Source organism: Theobroma cacao, chromosome 9 (genome assembly GCF_000208745.1).
Source record: "Theobroma cacao cultivar B97-61/B2 chromosome 9, Criollo_cocoa_genome_V2, whole genome shotgun sequence".
Classification (NCBI taxonomy): Eukaryota; Viridiplantae; Streptophyta; class Magnoliopsida; order Malvales; family Malvaceae; genus Theobroma; species Theobroma cacao.
The window spans coordinates 2,800,112-2,816,276 of NC_030858.1; the positions used below are offsets into that span (position 1 = coordinate 2,800,112).

The 16,165-nt window shown below is 37.3% G+C and overlaps 2 protein-coding genes and 1 pseudogene across 3 annotated transcripts; 2 read left to right on the forward strand and 1 right to left on the reverse strand.

Moving 5' to 3' along the window:
- Nucleotides 1,218-4,655, reverse strand: LOC18588073 (protein indeterminate-domain 7). The gene is made up of 3 exons (XM_007012236.2): nucleotides 3,750-4,655; nucleotides 3,227-3,626; nucleotides 1,218-2,619 (listed from the first exon to the last, which is right to left on the reverse strand). The coding sequence occupies exons 1-3, from the start codon at nucleotides 3,925-3,927 to the stop codon at nucleotides 1,551-1,553; spliced, it is 1,647 nt and encodes a 548-aa protein (XP_007012298.2). The 5' UTR covers nucleotides 3,928-4,655; the 3' UTR covers nucleotides 1,218-1,550.
- Nucleotides 8,523-11,933, forward strand: LOC18588074 (beta-fructofuranosidase, insoluble isoenzyme CWINV6). Of its 2 annotated transcripts, none has more exons than XM_018128259.1 (7): nucleotides 8,523-8,969; nucleotides 9,143-9,151; nucleotides 9,656-10,509; nucleotides 10,629-10,787; nucleotides 10,932-11,170; nucleotides 11,290-11,380; nucleotides 11,476-11,933. In XM_018128259.1, the coding sequence occupies exons 1-7, from the start codon at nucleotides 8,780-8,782 to the stop codon at nucleotides 11,686-11,688; spliced, it is 1,755 nt and encodes a 584-aa protein (XP_017983748.1). In that variant the 5' UTR covers nucleotides 8,523-8,779; the 3' UTR covers nucleotides 11,689-11,933. The 2 variants fall into 2 exon arrangements, with proteins under 2 accessions (XP_017983748.1, XP_017983749.1); XM_018128260.1 differs by having other exon boundaries at nucleotides 8,913-8,969; nucleotides 9,143-9,300.
- On the forward strand, nucleotides 12,029-15,832 carry LOC18588076 (annotated as a pseudogene).

Here is a 16,165-nt window from a genome sequence, read left to right on the forward strand (position 1 = left end):
CGAATCAATAGCTAAATTAGTCATGACGCAGACTCAAATTGATATTTTTGAAACCATTGTCAGTATTAATACGAATTATACTTTTCGAAAGAAAAATCCCATTTTGGTTATAATTTTCTCTCCCTTCTAAATATCATCCAAGGATACTCCTCCAAGTCCACAAATATTATTCATGGCATCAATCATTAAAACCTTTTTTTTATTATGTTTTTTGAAAAAATTAAGGATTAAGAGAAAGGGGGCATGCTGTTTAGGAGAGAAAAGGATGTTACTATCATTCTCCTCGGGATTTTGAACCCTTTTTAGCCATTAAGGTGTCAAAGGGGCATCTCCTTTTTTCGTTTTACAGACGAATAGCATCACCAAGCAGACACGTCCATGCACTGTTCGCCAAAATTTTCTTTTGCACCATCTTTTTGGGGTTTGAACGTTAAAGCTTTAGCAACAGTCCGTGCTTTTTGCAGAATACAAACCTAAATTTGTTCACAAAAAAAAAGTGAAGTGATGAATGGGTACAAAACCTTTGTCTGAGGGTGTTGTATACTGAGGAATTGAAGCCATCATCATAACCTGTAGCAGTTCAAATAAAACCCTAAACCTAACCTTTAAGTTTATAAACTTTTTATTGGCAAAGCTTAAAGCATGCCCAAGGAGTGGCATCTTTCATATTTTTATTACCAAGTTGGTTGATCAATTTGGTTATATTTATAATTCTATTTTGAGCAAAAGGGTTACTTGTAAAAAATAGTTAATGCAATTAGTTCTTTGGTGTATAAAAACATGATTCCGAGAGGATACCAATTTACATGATGATCATGGCAATGGTATCAATTCAACATGTATGAACCTCTCTGATCCAGGAAAGAAAACATTATAAACCTAGCTCCATATAGAATTGCATAACAATTTCTTTGATTTCTTTCTACATATATACCTTTGCAATTTACAGATATTGATAATTATATTTTATCCCTCGCAACTCTTTCCCATTCCCAAACTCATTACAAGAAAAAGTAGTGGTACTACTAGTTTTTTTTTTTTTTGTTATTTGATTTTACATATATTATACACAAATACTTAACAATGCACATTGTAATGAACCGAGACAATCTGAAATATTCTTTACTGATTTCCAAGAATCAGTTGATAATTACATTGATTTTCACTTTGCTTTATGTTATAATTAATCATTATTGCCATTCAATAGCCCTTGAATATAAATACAAGAAATGTACGTAGAAGCGATGAACTAATGCTTCCATGTACAGTTGCTGTTTTTTCTTTTTTAAGCTTATATAGATGAACAGATAAGAGAGTTGTTCCATATATAAAATAATTAAATTGTAATCAAAATGATGAAAATCGAAAAGATGGCTTAAACTATATGAGGGTAACACCGAGGAGAACTATATTCAGCATCAATATTACTATGATACAACTTTAATTTAAGTTACCACGGAAATTGTAGGCCGCAGTAGTTCTCCTGCTTTCTGATCTTTGGATGGAAAAGATTGGGATAATAATTACTTGAAAAGGCAAGGAACCACAACCTAACCTTGCCACGGGGTTTGACTGTGCTGGTTCTGTTGCCCATATGCTGAAGAAGAGTTTATACGATTAAGCCCAGCTAAATTAGGGAAATCTCTGTAAGGAAAAGCTTTAAGACCCAAGAAATCTCTTGTCAACCCATCATTCCCTCCTATATTACTGCTAGCACTACTACCTCTACCTTCATGATCACTTCTGCTTAACTGGTATTCTGTTCTTTTTGAGAGAGTAGCTTGTTGAAAAGTGCTGTTTCCTAATTTTGTGTCCAATATCCCATTCAAAGACTGTTCAAAAGATGAAGACCCGTCAAACCCACTTGTAGAAGATAAAGAACTCATCATATCATGGAGTAGAGAAGGAGCTGCAGCTCCGGCTCCAGCACCTGCAGTACTATTTGTTGCAGATGCCTGTTCCATGAAACCAGAGGTGGCAGCAGCTTTATTCCCAAAAAATGCCAACTCATGGGGAAACCCACTGCCAAGCTCTTCACGTGCGGACAAACCCAGACCAGAACCAGCTGTAGACGTGGCTAAAGATGCGGAAGTGGAACCAGTGAAACCAGACATGTGAGTCTGCTGGTGAGGTCTTTGCATGGCTGCAGCTGATTGCAAGGGTTTGCTCATTGTCACTCCCATTTGAGCTGCTTTTTGCAGGAGTGCAGTTGCAGACATGTGTAGAGAAGCTGTGGGAGCCTGGAATGGAGGAAGTGTAGAACTAGGGTTTTGGCTAGGGTTTTCATTTTGTGCCAATGGGTGGTCTAAAAATAATGGTGATGATGATGAAAGATTCGTTGAGGGGGGACCAGGCCCAGCTCCGACTCCTGATGGGCAAGTTAACCACGGTGGAATACTATCTGCTGGCACTCCTGCAATGAAAAGATGATCTTGTTCTCTTTTCACTGATAGGGCATGGAGGGCGTCGCTATGGAGTTGGGGTTGCAGATTGGTCATATGTGAAACTGAAGAGCCCGGTTGGTTTGAGGGGAGGAGTGGGTTTGCAGCGGTAATTGCTCTTGCACTCTCTTCAGCTAAAGCATCGCAAAACGCCCTGTGCGTGATGAAACTGTCCCTCCTGCAGCCACAAAAACAAGCAAAAGAAAACAAAAAGAGCAACTTATCAGGGTCAAGGATAAACAGTATTGTACTACCCTTTTTCTTGTCAACCTTTTGTTTTCTCATTCTTTTTCTTCGGCCGAGGACAAAAGACATAGCAGATGTTAACCATTAAAAGTTGAAGTTTCCTAATCTAAAGCAGCACTATATGGTTGGGCCATCCAGGAATTGTTTCTTAAACAATTTAAACCTCTCTTCCCCTTTGTGTATTGTGCTCCACGAGGTTACTATTCTTTTGCTATATTTTTTTAATGGACACCAGGCAAGGTCACTATTCTTGAATGTTTGTAAATCAAGGGAACGTAAAGATGAAATTGAAATCCATTTTGCTTGGTAAATCATGTGAACTTGATACTGTAATCATCCTTTATTCCTCCTCTCTGTCTCTCTCTCTCTCACACACACCCGAAAGCTGACTCTTTCGATGTGCATGCAGAAGAGTGAGGAGAGATCAATCAGAGATCAAGTGAAGATTTGGCGAATTCAGAATAACTTTATCATAGGTTCTGAACTTGTTAATTAGCATGTGTTGAAGTCAATTAAATATGTTGTTCCTTTCTGTTTACCTGGAGAAAAGGGTTCCACAGTCACATCTATACTCTCTTGTGCCACAAATCTTGGAGTGAGCTTTCCAGTCTGATTGAACAGCATACCGCTTGGAACACTTTTCACACTTCCACTTCTTCTCACCATGCTTTCTGCAAAAGTGCTTCTTGATTCCCGTGAGGTCTCCAAGAGCCCTAGCTGGGTCATGGTGCACGCATGTAGGCTCCGGGCACACATATACCTTCTTTCTGATCACCTCCTTGTTTGTTCTTTGCTTTAGTTTCCATGGCAAGTTATGTCCTCTTTTATGAAGCTGAAGATTCTGATCTCTCTGAAACCCTTTGTTACAGATCTCACATATAAATCTATTTGTTGCCATGAGTGTCTTGGGAGACAAAGCTATGACTTCTGCATCTGGGTCTGATTCATACAAATCCACCCAAAAAAGGGGAAAAATTTGAAATCCATATGTCAAACAATGAAAAGAAAAGGTAACTACGACTTATTTACATTAATAGCTTTAATTTGGTTTGAAAAATTAACCTGGGTTGCCTGGAAGACTTCTCTTCTTCTTTGATGGTGGAGCTTGATTTGTTGAAGCAAAAGACTGTTGTGGGTATAGTGTGCCAGTCTCAATTCTGGTACCTGAAGAAGCACTTACTTCACCAGATGTTGAAGTCAAATTGGACATGTTCTCTTCCACCACCTTACTTTTCATCATCTCTCCCAGCCCTTATATTGAATTTCTGGATTTTGTGATGATGACACAAACTACAAGGTTAACTTGTGATAACAAAGCCTATGACCCTCTACATATATATCAACTTCATAATATCTGTGACAGAATGTCCTGAGATCTACTTATGAACCCTAACTTAGAAGCTAATGAAAGTGGAAAGCAGTAAATGCAAGAACAGTAGCTGATTCCAGTTTATTCCCCCGTCCGACTAAATTTCATTTCCTTTTGCTTTGAATTTCTCAGTTTCTTCCTGATAACTCTTCTTGTATTTTGTTTTGATTTCAGCAAGTTCTAGAAACTTGAAGCTATAAACAAAGAGATGATGTAAAATGAAAAGAACAAAAGAGTAGAGAAAGAGAGAAAAAGGACTGAAAACAAGTTCCCAAATGGGATAGCCCCCAAACCTTAAAAACTAACTAAGATAGCTACTCTCTAGTCTCTCCTAATTCGAGTACCGAAAAAGCCTTTGCTTGCTTTAGTTGCAAACAACAAGAGGATCAATATTCAACAAACGCCACACAAGAACTTACAAATTGAAACAAAAAACCAAATTCCTATGATACATAAACACAGAAAGAACGCGTAGAGAAAGAGAGATGAGCGGAAAGGGAGGCGAGAGAGAGAGAGAGATGTGGATGAGAAGAGATTCCTGGGAAGCACTCCACTCATCCATAACCTAAGCCAACAGGCTTGTTTGTGACGTTGCACTCCCTGTCTTTTCTTTTGTTCTCTTCTTGGTCTCCTAGAGAAAAGAAAAAAGAAAAAGAATTCTTATTTTAATTATGAATTCTGCTTCATAAAATAATATTTTTGCTGTCCTTTAAAACCCCTGATTTATTCCCCCATTTCACACCACCTTTCCTCTTCCCATGAAAGTAGACAAAAAGTAACCCCAAAAAATAAAGATGGTGTAGGATTTTGCATACTAAACAAACAGATGCACATATGCCAGGGGGAGAGAGAGAGAGAAGAGACAGATGAGATAAGCGAAGTTGATTACAGATTTACAGGCTTTTAACATGATGGGTAAAAGAAGTTAGAAAGCAAAACCTCTTTCCCCTGTGAAACTTATATAAGCATGATTGGTTCAGTGATTGAATTCCAGCAGACATGCTCATAGAAAGCAGTTCCCAAACTTACTATTTAACTTAATATTCTGACTTAAACATTTAATTTTACTTCATTGAGAAAGCTACTAAATCATTTGGAGAAAAATGCATCAGTATATATAGAGGTCGGTCCCCAATATGCTGCCCAACCCATCATCACTTAAATTATTGTTGGTGAGAGAGAGAAATACTTGACAGCAACATGGTGTCATTTGGCAACATGAAGATAAAGAGTCCAGGGGCCAAAAAGTAAGAAATGTCTAAGTTCTGAGTGATGAATGACCGAACCGTGTGCAAAAAAACATTTTCCTTTTAACACATTTCGAGTTAAATCTCTGTGTTATGCTACTTAGATTGGTTTGATGCTGAACAGCTTGTGGTGTGGCTATAAAGACCAGGATTTGGCTGCCTGAGATAACATGGTCGAGCCAGCAAAAAATGTGAGAAAAACATTGACCATCGTCGACCCCACTCTCACAGACCCAAGCTAGATCTCAAGACACAAAATAATGTGACATGTTTTGGAGATACATTGTCTGTATGTTTTATTCATGTTTTCACAGTAGGGTTTTGTCTTCACACTACCAAATGGGTCGATAAAAAAAGTTGAGCTTAATTTGCCTTCATTTGTCATTTTCAGCTTTATTGCATTATTTTATCTGTTTGCTTACTAATTAATTTCAGTTTGGTGTACTATATTTTCTTTCCCACCAGCATATGTATGCTTCCAGCTCATCATTCCCTTAGTTTAATTATTTTATTAACCCCAATATCACAGTTAAAGGGAAGTTAGCTCAATATTTAATCTATATTCCTAGCTGCCATAGCCCACATGGTTTTTCCTTTTATTTAATTCAACCATAGTCACTGCTGCAATGGTAAATAATTAAGAATGAATTGTAACATTAATTACTTAGTGGATGACATCCAATAAATCCAAAGTTATTTAAATGTAGTACTACATGTAAAAACATATATATATATGCAAATGTTATCCATGTGATTGATGACCCCGTGATATGAAAAGGCTTTGGCTGTTGTTAGTGTTGTTGGGGATGGAATCCAATATGCATTCAACCAGATGAAGATGTCATATCTTCATTCCCTTTTCTTTCTTTCTTTCTTTTTTTTTTTACAATGTCATATCTAACTTTAATTCAGCTCAACCGACATTTCATGGATATCAAACTTCAAATTCAAACAGATGGAAAAAGTATAGTGATGGAGAGTATGCATATATCAAATTGTATCTTCTTTTTCTTTCTTTTCATTGACTATTAGATAAAGTGAATGAACATGTAGCTCGTTTTACCTCTGGTTCCAAACAGAAGAAAGTAATGTTATCCCCACTGTTGGAAGAAAACCCAGAGTCAACACTAGGCCTAGCGTTTCTCTATATAGGGGCAATGGAGGTAAGATGGAAGGCTGTATTGCTTGCCACTCTTGTAGACAAGACCAGAGAAGAAATTTTCCTATGGATTTTCCAAAAGCAGCATTCTTAAAGTTCTTCTCTTAAATTACTACTATAAATTTGGATATGTGGTCTGGGTGCACTTCTTTTGATGTAGGCTGCTCAATAATAGAAGGGAATATTGACAGACATTGACATCAGATATTTTGAAGGGTCTACACTCTACACCACTCCGCAGGAATGTGAAATTGATAAACAGTAATGGGTCTTGGAGAGTCATGGATAGGGTTCAATCAAGAACCTGAAAAAACGATATTCCCGGGTTTAATATAGCTTGTGAAAACAGGTAGATATTGGTTTTATGGACAGGATTTTGGCTCCACAAACCCTGAAAATAGGTATCAGATATGGAACATCAGTCCTTACGGGTAGCATTTCGGTTCTACAAAGGTTAATCTTATCAATTTTGGGGGGTTAAAATTTTGAAATGACAATGAGGCAGACAAGATAAAACCGACAAAAGTTGGCTGGGACCCTTTGGGGCTCAAGGTTTGAGCAAGCTGTGGTTCGTTTCAGATGTGGACCAAGTAATCCACATGGTAGAAGACCCACCTGACTCTAGTCTCATGCCACACTCACTTTGAATCATATGTGTACGTGATAGCTATATAGCAAGAACAATGAATTAAGGTTGGAAAAGAAATGCGACACATGGAACTGAATGAAATGATGAAAGAATGGAATAATCATTCCTGTTTTCACGTATTGCATAGACTTGGAGAAATTTGGCAAGTATTGGAAATGATTACTCCCATTCGCACTGTTGTTGGTTTTTTTTTTTTAAATTTTTCCAGCTTTTTTATGACAATTTTTTTGCTATCAAGACAGAGGGAAAGAGGCTGGAACTGAAGGGACGTTGCATTAGAGTTGTCATTTTGGTTAAAAATGTATAGTGCTCGATTCCAATTTGGAAGAGGCTGGAAATAATTTGTCATCTTCAAAGGGAGAATGACAACTCAATAACAAGGAAAACCACAAAATGATGGGTTCAGCCATGCCAATTTGCCATTTACATGCTTTTTTTTTAGAGGGAATGGTCATTAATCGAAGGCATGGTCAGAATTTTCTCTCTTTTTTTTCTTTTTCTAAATATTAATGGGGCAGTCCTGTAGGGACTTTGGAGGTGTGAGGGCAGTGAAAAATAGTGTCAAACTTGGCTTATTAGTAGGCTTAGCTCTTCTCCTGATGAACTTCTGTCAATCATGGGGATAAATTACATTCGTTAAGGGGTTTAAGTTGTAAGTTTTATTTCTGCTTAATAATAATTCTGAAACTGCAGGGCTTTGTACCCATTGTACCTTGTATTTTCCATGACTTCCCTTCCTGGAAGATTGGTTTGGCCGGTTTTTAAACCATTAAGCCTTTGTAGAAATGAATTTGGAAACATATCTTGATCATGTCAACCCAATCCCTCTTACTCTTGGTATTTCATTCCTCAGTTCCTAGTTAGTTCTCATAGGTTCTTTTACTTGAAGGGGAAAGCATAAACTTGGGGGGTTTTCCCAGTCATTAAATCATATATTTTTCACCCCAAAATATTAAAGCAAAGGTTCTATATACTATGCTGTTAAAATGTGTCATGAGAACACAATTTTGGCTTAACCTATCACTTTTTGCATTATTATCTTCTTTTTTTCCCCAGTATAATTATTTATCAGTTGACTAGCACATATGGTAAGGGCGAAATAAAGGAGAATTGTTACTTCCTTGCTTCCCGGGCTCAGCTCTACTTGTCTCTAGCCACACTGTCTCTTTGTACTTGGTTAATAAATCATATATAGACAAATTTTGGGTAGTTGAAACCTTTTTTTATTTTAATTAAATGAGAAACAAATACAAAATAGTCAAGCTGATGCCAGCAATCATGAATTTTTTATGTTAAGGGAGGCTATCAGATAACCCTTCCACGTCGACATGGCACCCACTGGACAAATATTTATTGCAAATCAAGAATTATTAATTATCTCTTTCGATTAATTTATGGAGTAATTCTTGAATTTCGCATCAAATTTTGATGATTGAGCTTGGTTTTCTTCAGATACCACAAATGAAAACAGTTCAGGACTTTAAAATCAATTACAAGCTGCTCGGGTTGGGACTGATGTACAGACATCATAGGAAGAGACCTTGATTGTCCCTGACAGGATTCCTTATAAATGGTTGACACTTGTCTTAAATACCGAACTAAAGGCAGTCTTAGTCTATGATCTCTGGACAAAGCCATTGGTTACTCGCAGCCTTCCTTTGAGACAACATGGATATGGATATATCTCTACTTTTGTTAGTTGGGCTATCTTGTGTACTGCTAAGCAATGGAATTAAAGTGGAAGACCCTGATCATCTGATAGACAGTATCAGTTTTCAATCCTTCCAGGTTTTACTACCAGCAGAGCAGCCTTACAGAACAGCATATCACTTCCAACCTCCTCAAAACTGGCTGAATGGTATGACAAGCTAGCTGTACTAATCTTGTTCTTACAACATCATCTTTCCTAATATCCAGATATTGTAAAACTTATTTTTTTATTGATGTTTTCTGTTTTTATCATTGTTTGGTATCAATTCGTTCAATTGACTGCTTCAATGATGGGATAAATGGGTGACATTGACTACACAGATCCTAATGGTAAGTAAGCAACTTCTTTTTCAGGTTACCTTATCCTTTTCTCCTTGCTCATGAGCATATGATGAATCCACTCCCCCTATATTTCCTCATTGTTTGGACAACTCAGCAATCTACCTTTAATTTGGAAGAGAATTTGAAACCAGAAAAAGGTCAGTTTGTGCTTTTATATAGTAACCAGGTCAATTCTCAAATCCTTTTATGATTCCACACTTGTAATAAATGAAAACTGTGGAATAACATCTGAGATCAGATGAAGCGGTTTTAGTCCCTTATGTTGTTGCAAGGCACCTGGATGATCACTTCTACTAGTTTACCGTTCTCTAATGGAAAATAGATGTTTTTAGTTTAAGCAGATATGAAGCAACTTTAATAATCAATCCAAGTCATCATCTCTGAGATAGGACCAGGGTGGATGAATCTGAGCTAGCATGTTAAAACTCAAAATAATGAGCTTTTATGTGAAAAAAGTTCCAGACTGGTAAGATACTGTTCCATCTAATGCAGGCCCAATGTACTACAAGGGGGTTTATCACTTGTTCTACCAATACAATCCAGATGGTGCATTGTTTGGTGATAGTATGGTGTGGGCACATTCTGCATCGTATGATCTTATCAACTGGTTCAGTCTTGATCATGCACTTGTTCCATCTGAGCCATTTGACATAAACAGTTGCTGGTCTGGTTCTGCCACAATCCTACCAGGGAATATACCAGTCATTTTATACACTGGAATAGATGCTAACAATCACCAAGTCCAAAACCTGGCAACCCCCAAAAATCTATCGGATCCATTGCTAATAGAATGGGTCAAATACTCCGGAAATCCTCTAATGACTCCACCAGATGGTGTTGAGGGGAATATGTTTAGAGATCCGACAACTGCTTGGCAGGGTCCAGATGGAACCTGGAGAGTAGTCATTGGGAGCTGGAGCAATAACCAGGGCATGGCCATTCTCTACCAAAGTGAGGATTTTGTTCACTGGACTAAGTACCAAGATCCTCTTCATTCATCAGCAAAAACTGGGATGTGGGAGTGCCCGGACTTCTATCCTGTGTCTATTAATAGCACTAACGGAGTTGACACTTCTGTCAAAAATCCTAGTGTTAGACATGTCATGAAGGCAAGTTTCAATTCTCATGACTACTATATAGTGGGGACTTATGTTATTGAGCTGGAAAAATTTCTTCCTGACTCTGACTTTACTGGAACAAGTCTGGACTTGAGATACGATTATGGTAAATTCTATGCCTCAAAGACATTCTTTGACAGCAAGAAGAATAGGAGGATATTGTGGGGTTGGGTAAATGAATCTGATGGTACAGAAGATGATTTACAGAAAGGATGGTCTGGACTTCAGGTGATTTAAATAGATATCTCATATATTTATTGTTGTAAATACTAGCTTTAATTGAGTATGGTATTGGATTGTATTAGAAGCACATTGATACTCATCGGTTTCTGGACAATGCTTTGCAGTCAGTTCCTAGGCAAATTTGGCTTGATAGAACAGGAAAGCGATTAGTGCAGTGGCCAGTGGAAGAAATCAATAGTCTACGTGACAATCAAGTCAATATCTATGGTAAGCAACTTGAAAGTGGATCAACTTTTGAAGTTTCAGGCATCACTGCGTCACAGGTGAGTGCTCTATTGTCCTATATTGTCACCATCATATAGCATGATTTAGTTTCTATTTTCTCATGAACAGTTTGCCATTTATATTTCTGTATCATATTTGAAGTAATTGCATTATCATGACAATTTTCTTACAATGTTTGGAAGGCCGATATAGAAATAGTGTTTGAATTGCCTGAACTAGAAGAGGCTGAGTTCATGAATACCAGTTGGGTTGATCCCCAACTAATCTGTGACAGAGAAGATGCATCTGTCAATGGAAGATATGGACCATTTGGTTTATTAACTTTGGCAACAAAGGACTTGACAGAACAAACTGCAATTTTCTTTCGAGTTTTTAGAGGCCATAAGAGATATATAGTACTTATGTGCAGTGAGCAGAGGAGGTTGGTTACTAACCTAGAAAGACAGACATCCCCACCTCCTTCCTTCTTTCCAGAACTATGCACAACTGTGCAATAATAATTCACATTCATTTGATTCAATGTTAAATATGTGCTCACAGGTCTTCTCTGCGAAATGAGTTAGATAAAACCACATATGGAGCCTTTGTAGACATTGATCCTCGTGAGGAAATGATTTCACTAAGAAGCTTGGTGCGTTGATTTGTGTTTACTTGTCTCTTTGCAGGCCATTTTTGGCGCATTGATTTGTTTTTACCCTTTTTTTTTTCTTGGTACACCTATTGCAGATAGATCACTCCATAATTGAGAGTTTTGGAGGAAAAGGAAAAACTTGTATCACCACTAGAGTTTATCCAAAGCTTGGTGTAAACAAAGAAGCCCACCTTTATGCATTTAACAATGGAACTTTAAGCGTAACAATTTCAAGATTGAATGCATGGGGTATGAATAAAGCCAGGATTAACTGCAGGGGAGCTTTGGAGAATACAGCATCATGCTAGAAAAGAGAAATCATAGCCAAGGCCTTCTTGATTTGTTTTGCATCATTGATGTGGAGAACTTATACTATGGTCGTTGGTGAAACTTTTGTAGTCTGTTCAATTTCTTTCTGTCTCTGTGATTTGCAAGCCCCAAAAAGACTGATATGATTTCTGAATAATTCATATTAAAAAAAAAAACTCTTAGAAATGAGAAGAAAACACTTTTATTCAACTTAATAAAAGAGCTAAATAGTGCTTGATTTTTAGTATTATGCTTTCCACTGGTGCTGCAAGGATAAAGGTGAGGATTTTTCCTGCTTTTGACATGAAAAAGTGACAGTCACATGGAATAGTTGGATCAGCTCATGAAAATGATTAAAGTCATATTACTTCTGTAGAACTTTCTCAGAGAAAATTTTTCTTGCGGTATGATTGACATGAATCACATGATAACATTTTTGATTCCAAGTACTGCAATTATGCAAGTTCGGTTGCAGTTTGTAGTTTTGTTTGTCATATGCTTCCAATTTTTTTTTTTAATAATGGCACAAGTCAAAGACTGCTGCACTGGGGCCACCAACAGGGCAGGTGTGGTCTAAGACAAGATCTCTCATTCATCTTTTTAGCAAATCGATTAACCCTTGTTCTCTTGATTTTGGAATTCCAGAGTCTAAGGAAGACCCCATTGAAGCCAGTTGAAGTTGGGGCTGGTTAGGCCAATTCCCTATGTCAAATTCGGCACACCAATGGCATATACAAGAAACTTGAACCCGAGGTCATCTCGTGGACAATGCTTCAGGAAAACAGAAACGTCTTCCCTTGGTAGAACCAAAATTTGGTTTTAAAATGGCCTTGTAGATTTCCATCTTGACCTTAACTGGCATGCAAAATAAAATATTGATGTATGTTAACTTAGAACTTGAAGTCTTATAATATTGATTGATTCAATCTGATATGAGTTTTATATTCCGAATGCATCTGAATTGTTTTTGTTAGTTTAATATTACTCTAGTGATTTTCAATTGGTGCAATGCATTGCAGTCTCCAGGATGGCCTACTGAAGGAACAATTTACATGTTCTCCAGCTTTAATAATTTTCTTAATTATGGAAAAAAAACCAAGTGTATAGACAAAACAAACAGTTTCGGATAGAGTTGTAAATTGGACTTTGTCTCTGTCTACTACATTCTAAATTGATTTACCATAAAATACTAATGCAAGTAGTCGAGCAGAGTTTATTCTGATGTTTATAAAAATGCAAGTTGACTGTGCAGCTTACTTGATGAAAACGAGGAGAAACTGGCTTGAGCTGACCTTTAAATATTTGTACCTATCCTCATTGAAAGTCTGTACCAACATTGAGTTGTTTAAAATGGCTGAATCTGTTATTTGGCTTGTTGGGTTATTCTTTCTTCTGGGTGGCAATGTAGTTCAAGGCTCTCAAGGAAATGACAAAAATCCTAAGCCTTCTTCAACAGGGCAGCCTTGTAGGACTGCCTACCACTTCCAACCTCCCAAAAATTGGAGGAACGGTATGTTTTCACAAGGTTTATTTGTTTCTGCAGTAAAGAGTTTGCTTTTTCACAACATTATCTTTGCTTTATATTAGTTTTCTCTGATATTGATTTCTTTTTTCCTGTTGTTGACATGTAATCTACAAATGGGCACTAATGGCAATGCAGATCCCAATGGTACGCTTGTTGAACCTTTTTGCCTTTTTCTTTCCCTTTACTTTCTTGATTCTTCCATGTATGAGAAAGTCTACTGTGAATGAAATGCCTCCGAGGTAGTCTCCTAGTAAGATAAGTAACTAACACAAAATTGTTATTTGATTCAGTCAATAGGAAAACATATTTTCAGTACAAACTTTTGGAATAAAGTTTCCAGGTGATGAGCATATCATAGCTTTAGAGAGCATTATGAATTACAAATCAAAAATTGAAATTTCATAGTAATTGTTTTCTGAAAGTTTGTTCTGACACAGTTTCATCTGTCAAAGGACCAATGTACTTCAACGGCGTTTACCATCTGTTCTACCAATACAACCCTTATGCTGCAGTGTGGGGCAACATGACATGGGGTCATTCAGTATCATATGATCTTGTTAATTGGATTCATCTTGAGCGTGCACTTTATCCAGGGATCCTTATGACTTCAATGATTGCTGGTCTGGCTCAACCACATTCCTTTCCAAGGGAAAACCTGTCATTCTATACACTGGAGTTGATACTAAAAATCGTCAAGCTCAAAGCTTGGCACTGCCTAAGAACCTTTCTGACCCCTTCCTTAGGAAATGGGTCAAATCTCCTCATAATCCTCTAATGACCCCCATTGATGGTATTGATCCACAGTATTTTAGAGACCCAACAACTGCTTGGAAAGGTCCTGATGGTCTATGGAGAATCTTTGTTGGAAACCAGATGGATGGCCATGGAACGGCTCTTCTGTACCGAAGCAAAGATTTTGTTAGTTGGAGTAGGAGTGAGGATCCTCTTCACTCATCCAAGAAAACTGATATGTGGGAGTGTCCTGATTTCTTTCCTGTTGCCACCAATAGCAAAGACGGAGTTGACACCACTTCACTGGATAAATCCAACAAGCATGTTCTTAAGGCAAGCTTCAATCACCATGATTACTATGTACTAGGAAAGTACACGCCCAACGGTGACAAATTTTCAGTTGACATTGACTTCACGAATACTAGTAAGGATTTAAGGTACGACTATGGGAAGTTTTATGCTTCAAAGACATTTTTTGACAGTGGTAAGAAGAGGCGAATCTTGTTGGGATGGGTAAATGAGTCTGACAGTGAATCAGATGACATCAAGAAAGGTTGGTCCGGGCTTCAGGTAATCTAAACCATTCTAATATCCTCTTCTCCTTGCTTCTGCTCATAAATTCTCATTCTCTTGATAAGCAAACTGAACAATCTTTAAATGAAAGTGGGTTTAGTTTGAAGATTCTAATAATACTTTGTGTTTCATTTCAGTCATTTCCAAGAAGTATTCTGCTCAGTAAAGATGGTAGGCAATTGATTCAGTGGCCAATCCAAGAGATAGAGAAACTGCATGCCAACAAAGTGAGCATCCGCAATAAGAAGCTTAAGGGTGAATCATTTCTTCCAGTTTCTGGCTTGAAAACTTCACAGGTAACTATAAGGAATTTAATTCTAATTCACTGTTGCTCAATACAATCATTTATATATGGAAAGAATAACCTCCTACATTCCTTCATCTAAATGTATAGGCTGATGTAGAAGTTTCATTTGATCTGCCCAATTTGAAAAAGGTTGAAGTAATGAATCGAAGCTGGGTTGATCCCCAACTGCTATGTAGCCAAAAGAAACCATCTGTTAGAGGCAAAGCTGGGCCATTCGGCTTACTAGTCTTAGCTTCCAAATGCTTGGCAGAGCATACTTCAATTTTCTTCCGCATATTTAGAAACCATGACAAATATGTTGTGCTCATGTGTAGTGATCAGAGCAGGTTAATTGGTTACTGGCCAAACCTTCCTTTCATTTGAGTTGTTTGAATTCTACCTGCATTAAGTTATGGATTTACATGACAATTCTTTAACAGGTCTTCTTTGAGAGAAGGGCTTGACAAACAACCTACGGAGCTTTCATTAACATAGACCCTCGACACGAAAAGATTTCACTAAGGACTTTGGTATGCTGCTTAGCATTTGATTCATTTTGAAAACAATTCAATGTTACTAAAGTTTCTGTCTTGACTTGGTATCCATCTGTTGTTTCTTTCCCATTTTGTTCTTCGACCCTATACAGATTGATCATTCCATTATTGAGACCTTTGGTGGGGAAGGAAGAACTTGCATCACTGCTAGAGTATATCCCAAGTTGGCAATTGAAAAGCAAGCGTATCTATATGCTTTCAACAAAGGCACTATGGATGTCACTATTTCAAGTCTCAATGCCTGGAGAATGAAGAACGCTCACATAGTTTCTGCCACAAAATGAAGAAAGCAGTGTATCAACTGAAAAAAAAAATGGAAAACAAATGCATCCGTGGCATTTTAACCAACATTACTCTGCAGTCCTATCTATATCATTACATTCCTAAAAAATAAATAAAATGCCCAGCTTATGGGTAGAGGACTTGATGTCAAAACCTTCATCAAAATAAAGATCCTCTTCTTTTTATTTTTATATTTTCCTTTTATGCAGATCTTTAATTTCTAACTTGGTAAAAATCTTGCAAAGCTGAGAAGAAGATTAAAAGAAGGCAGTGTTTCATGTATTTTTATATTCCTTTCTGATAACAACCTTAATTCCTCAGAACATTGCATAATCTCTGTAAGACTAGCAAATATGTACTAGTAATTAAATGCTGCTAAACTGAAACTGATAACTTGCACTTTCCACACTGTTGCTCAAAGATCTTTGAGGAATCATGCCTTACAACAATGCCATCAAGTTTGGGCTGTTAGTCTAGGACAGTACCATTCTGCTGTTATTTAATTCTCAAAACATCAGATGCTT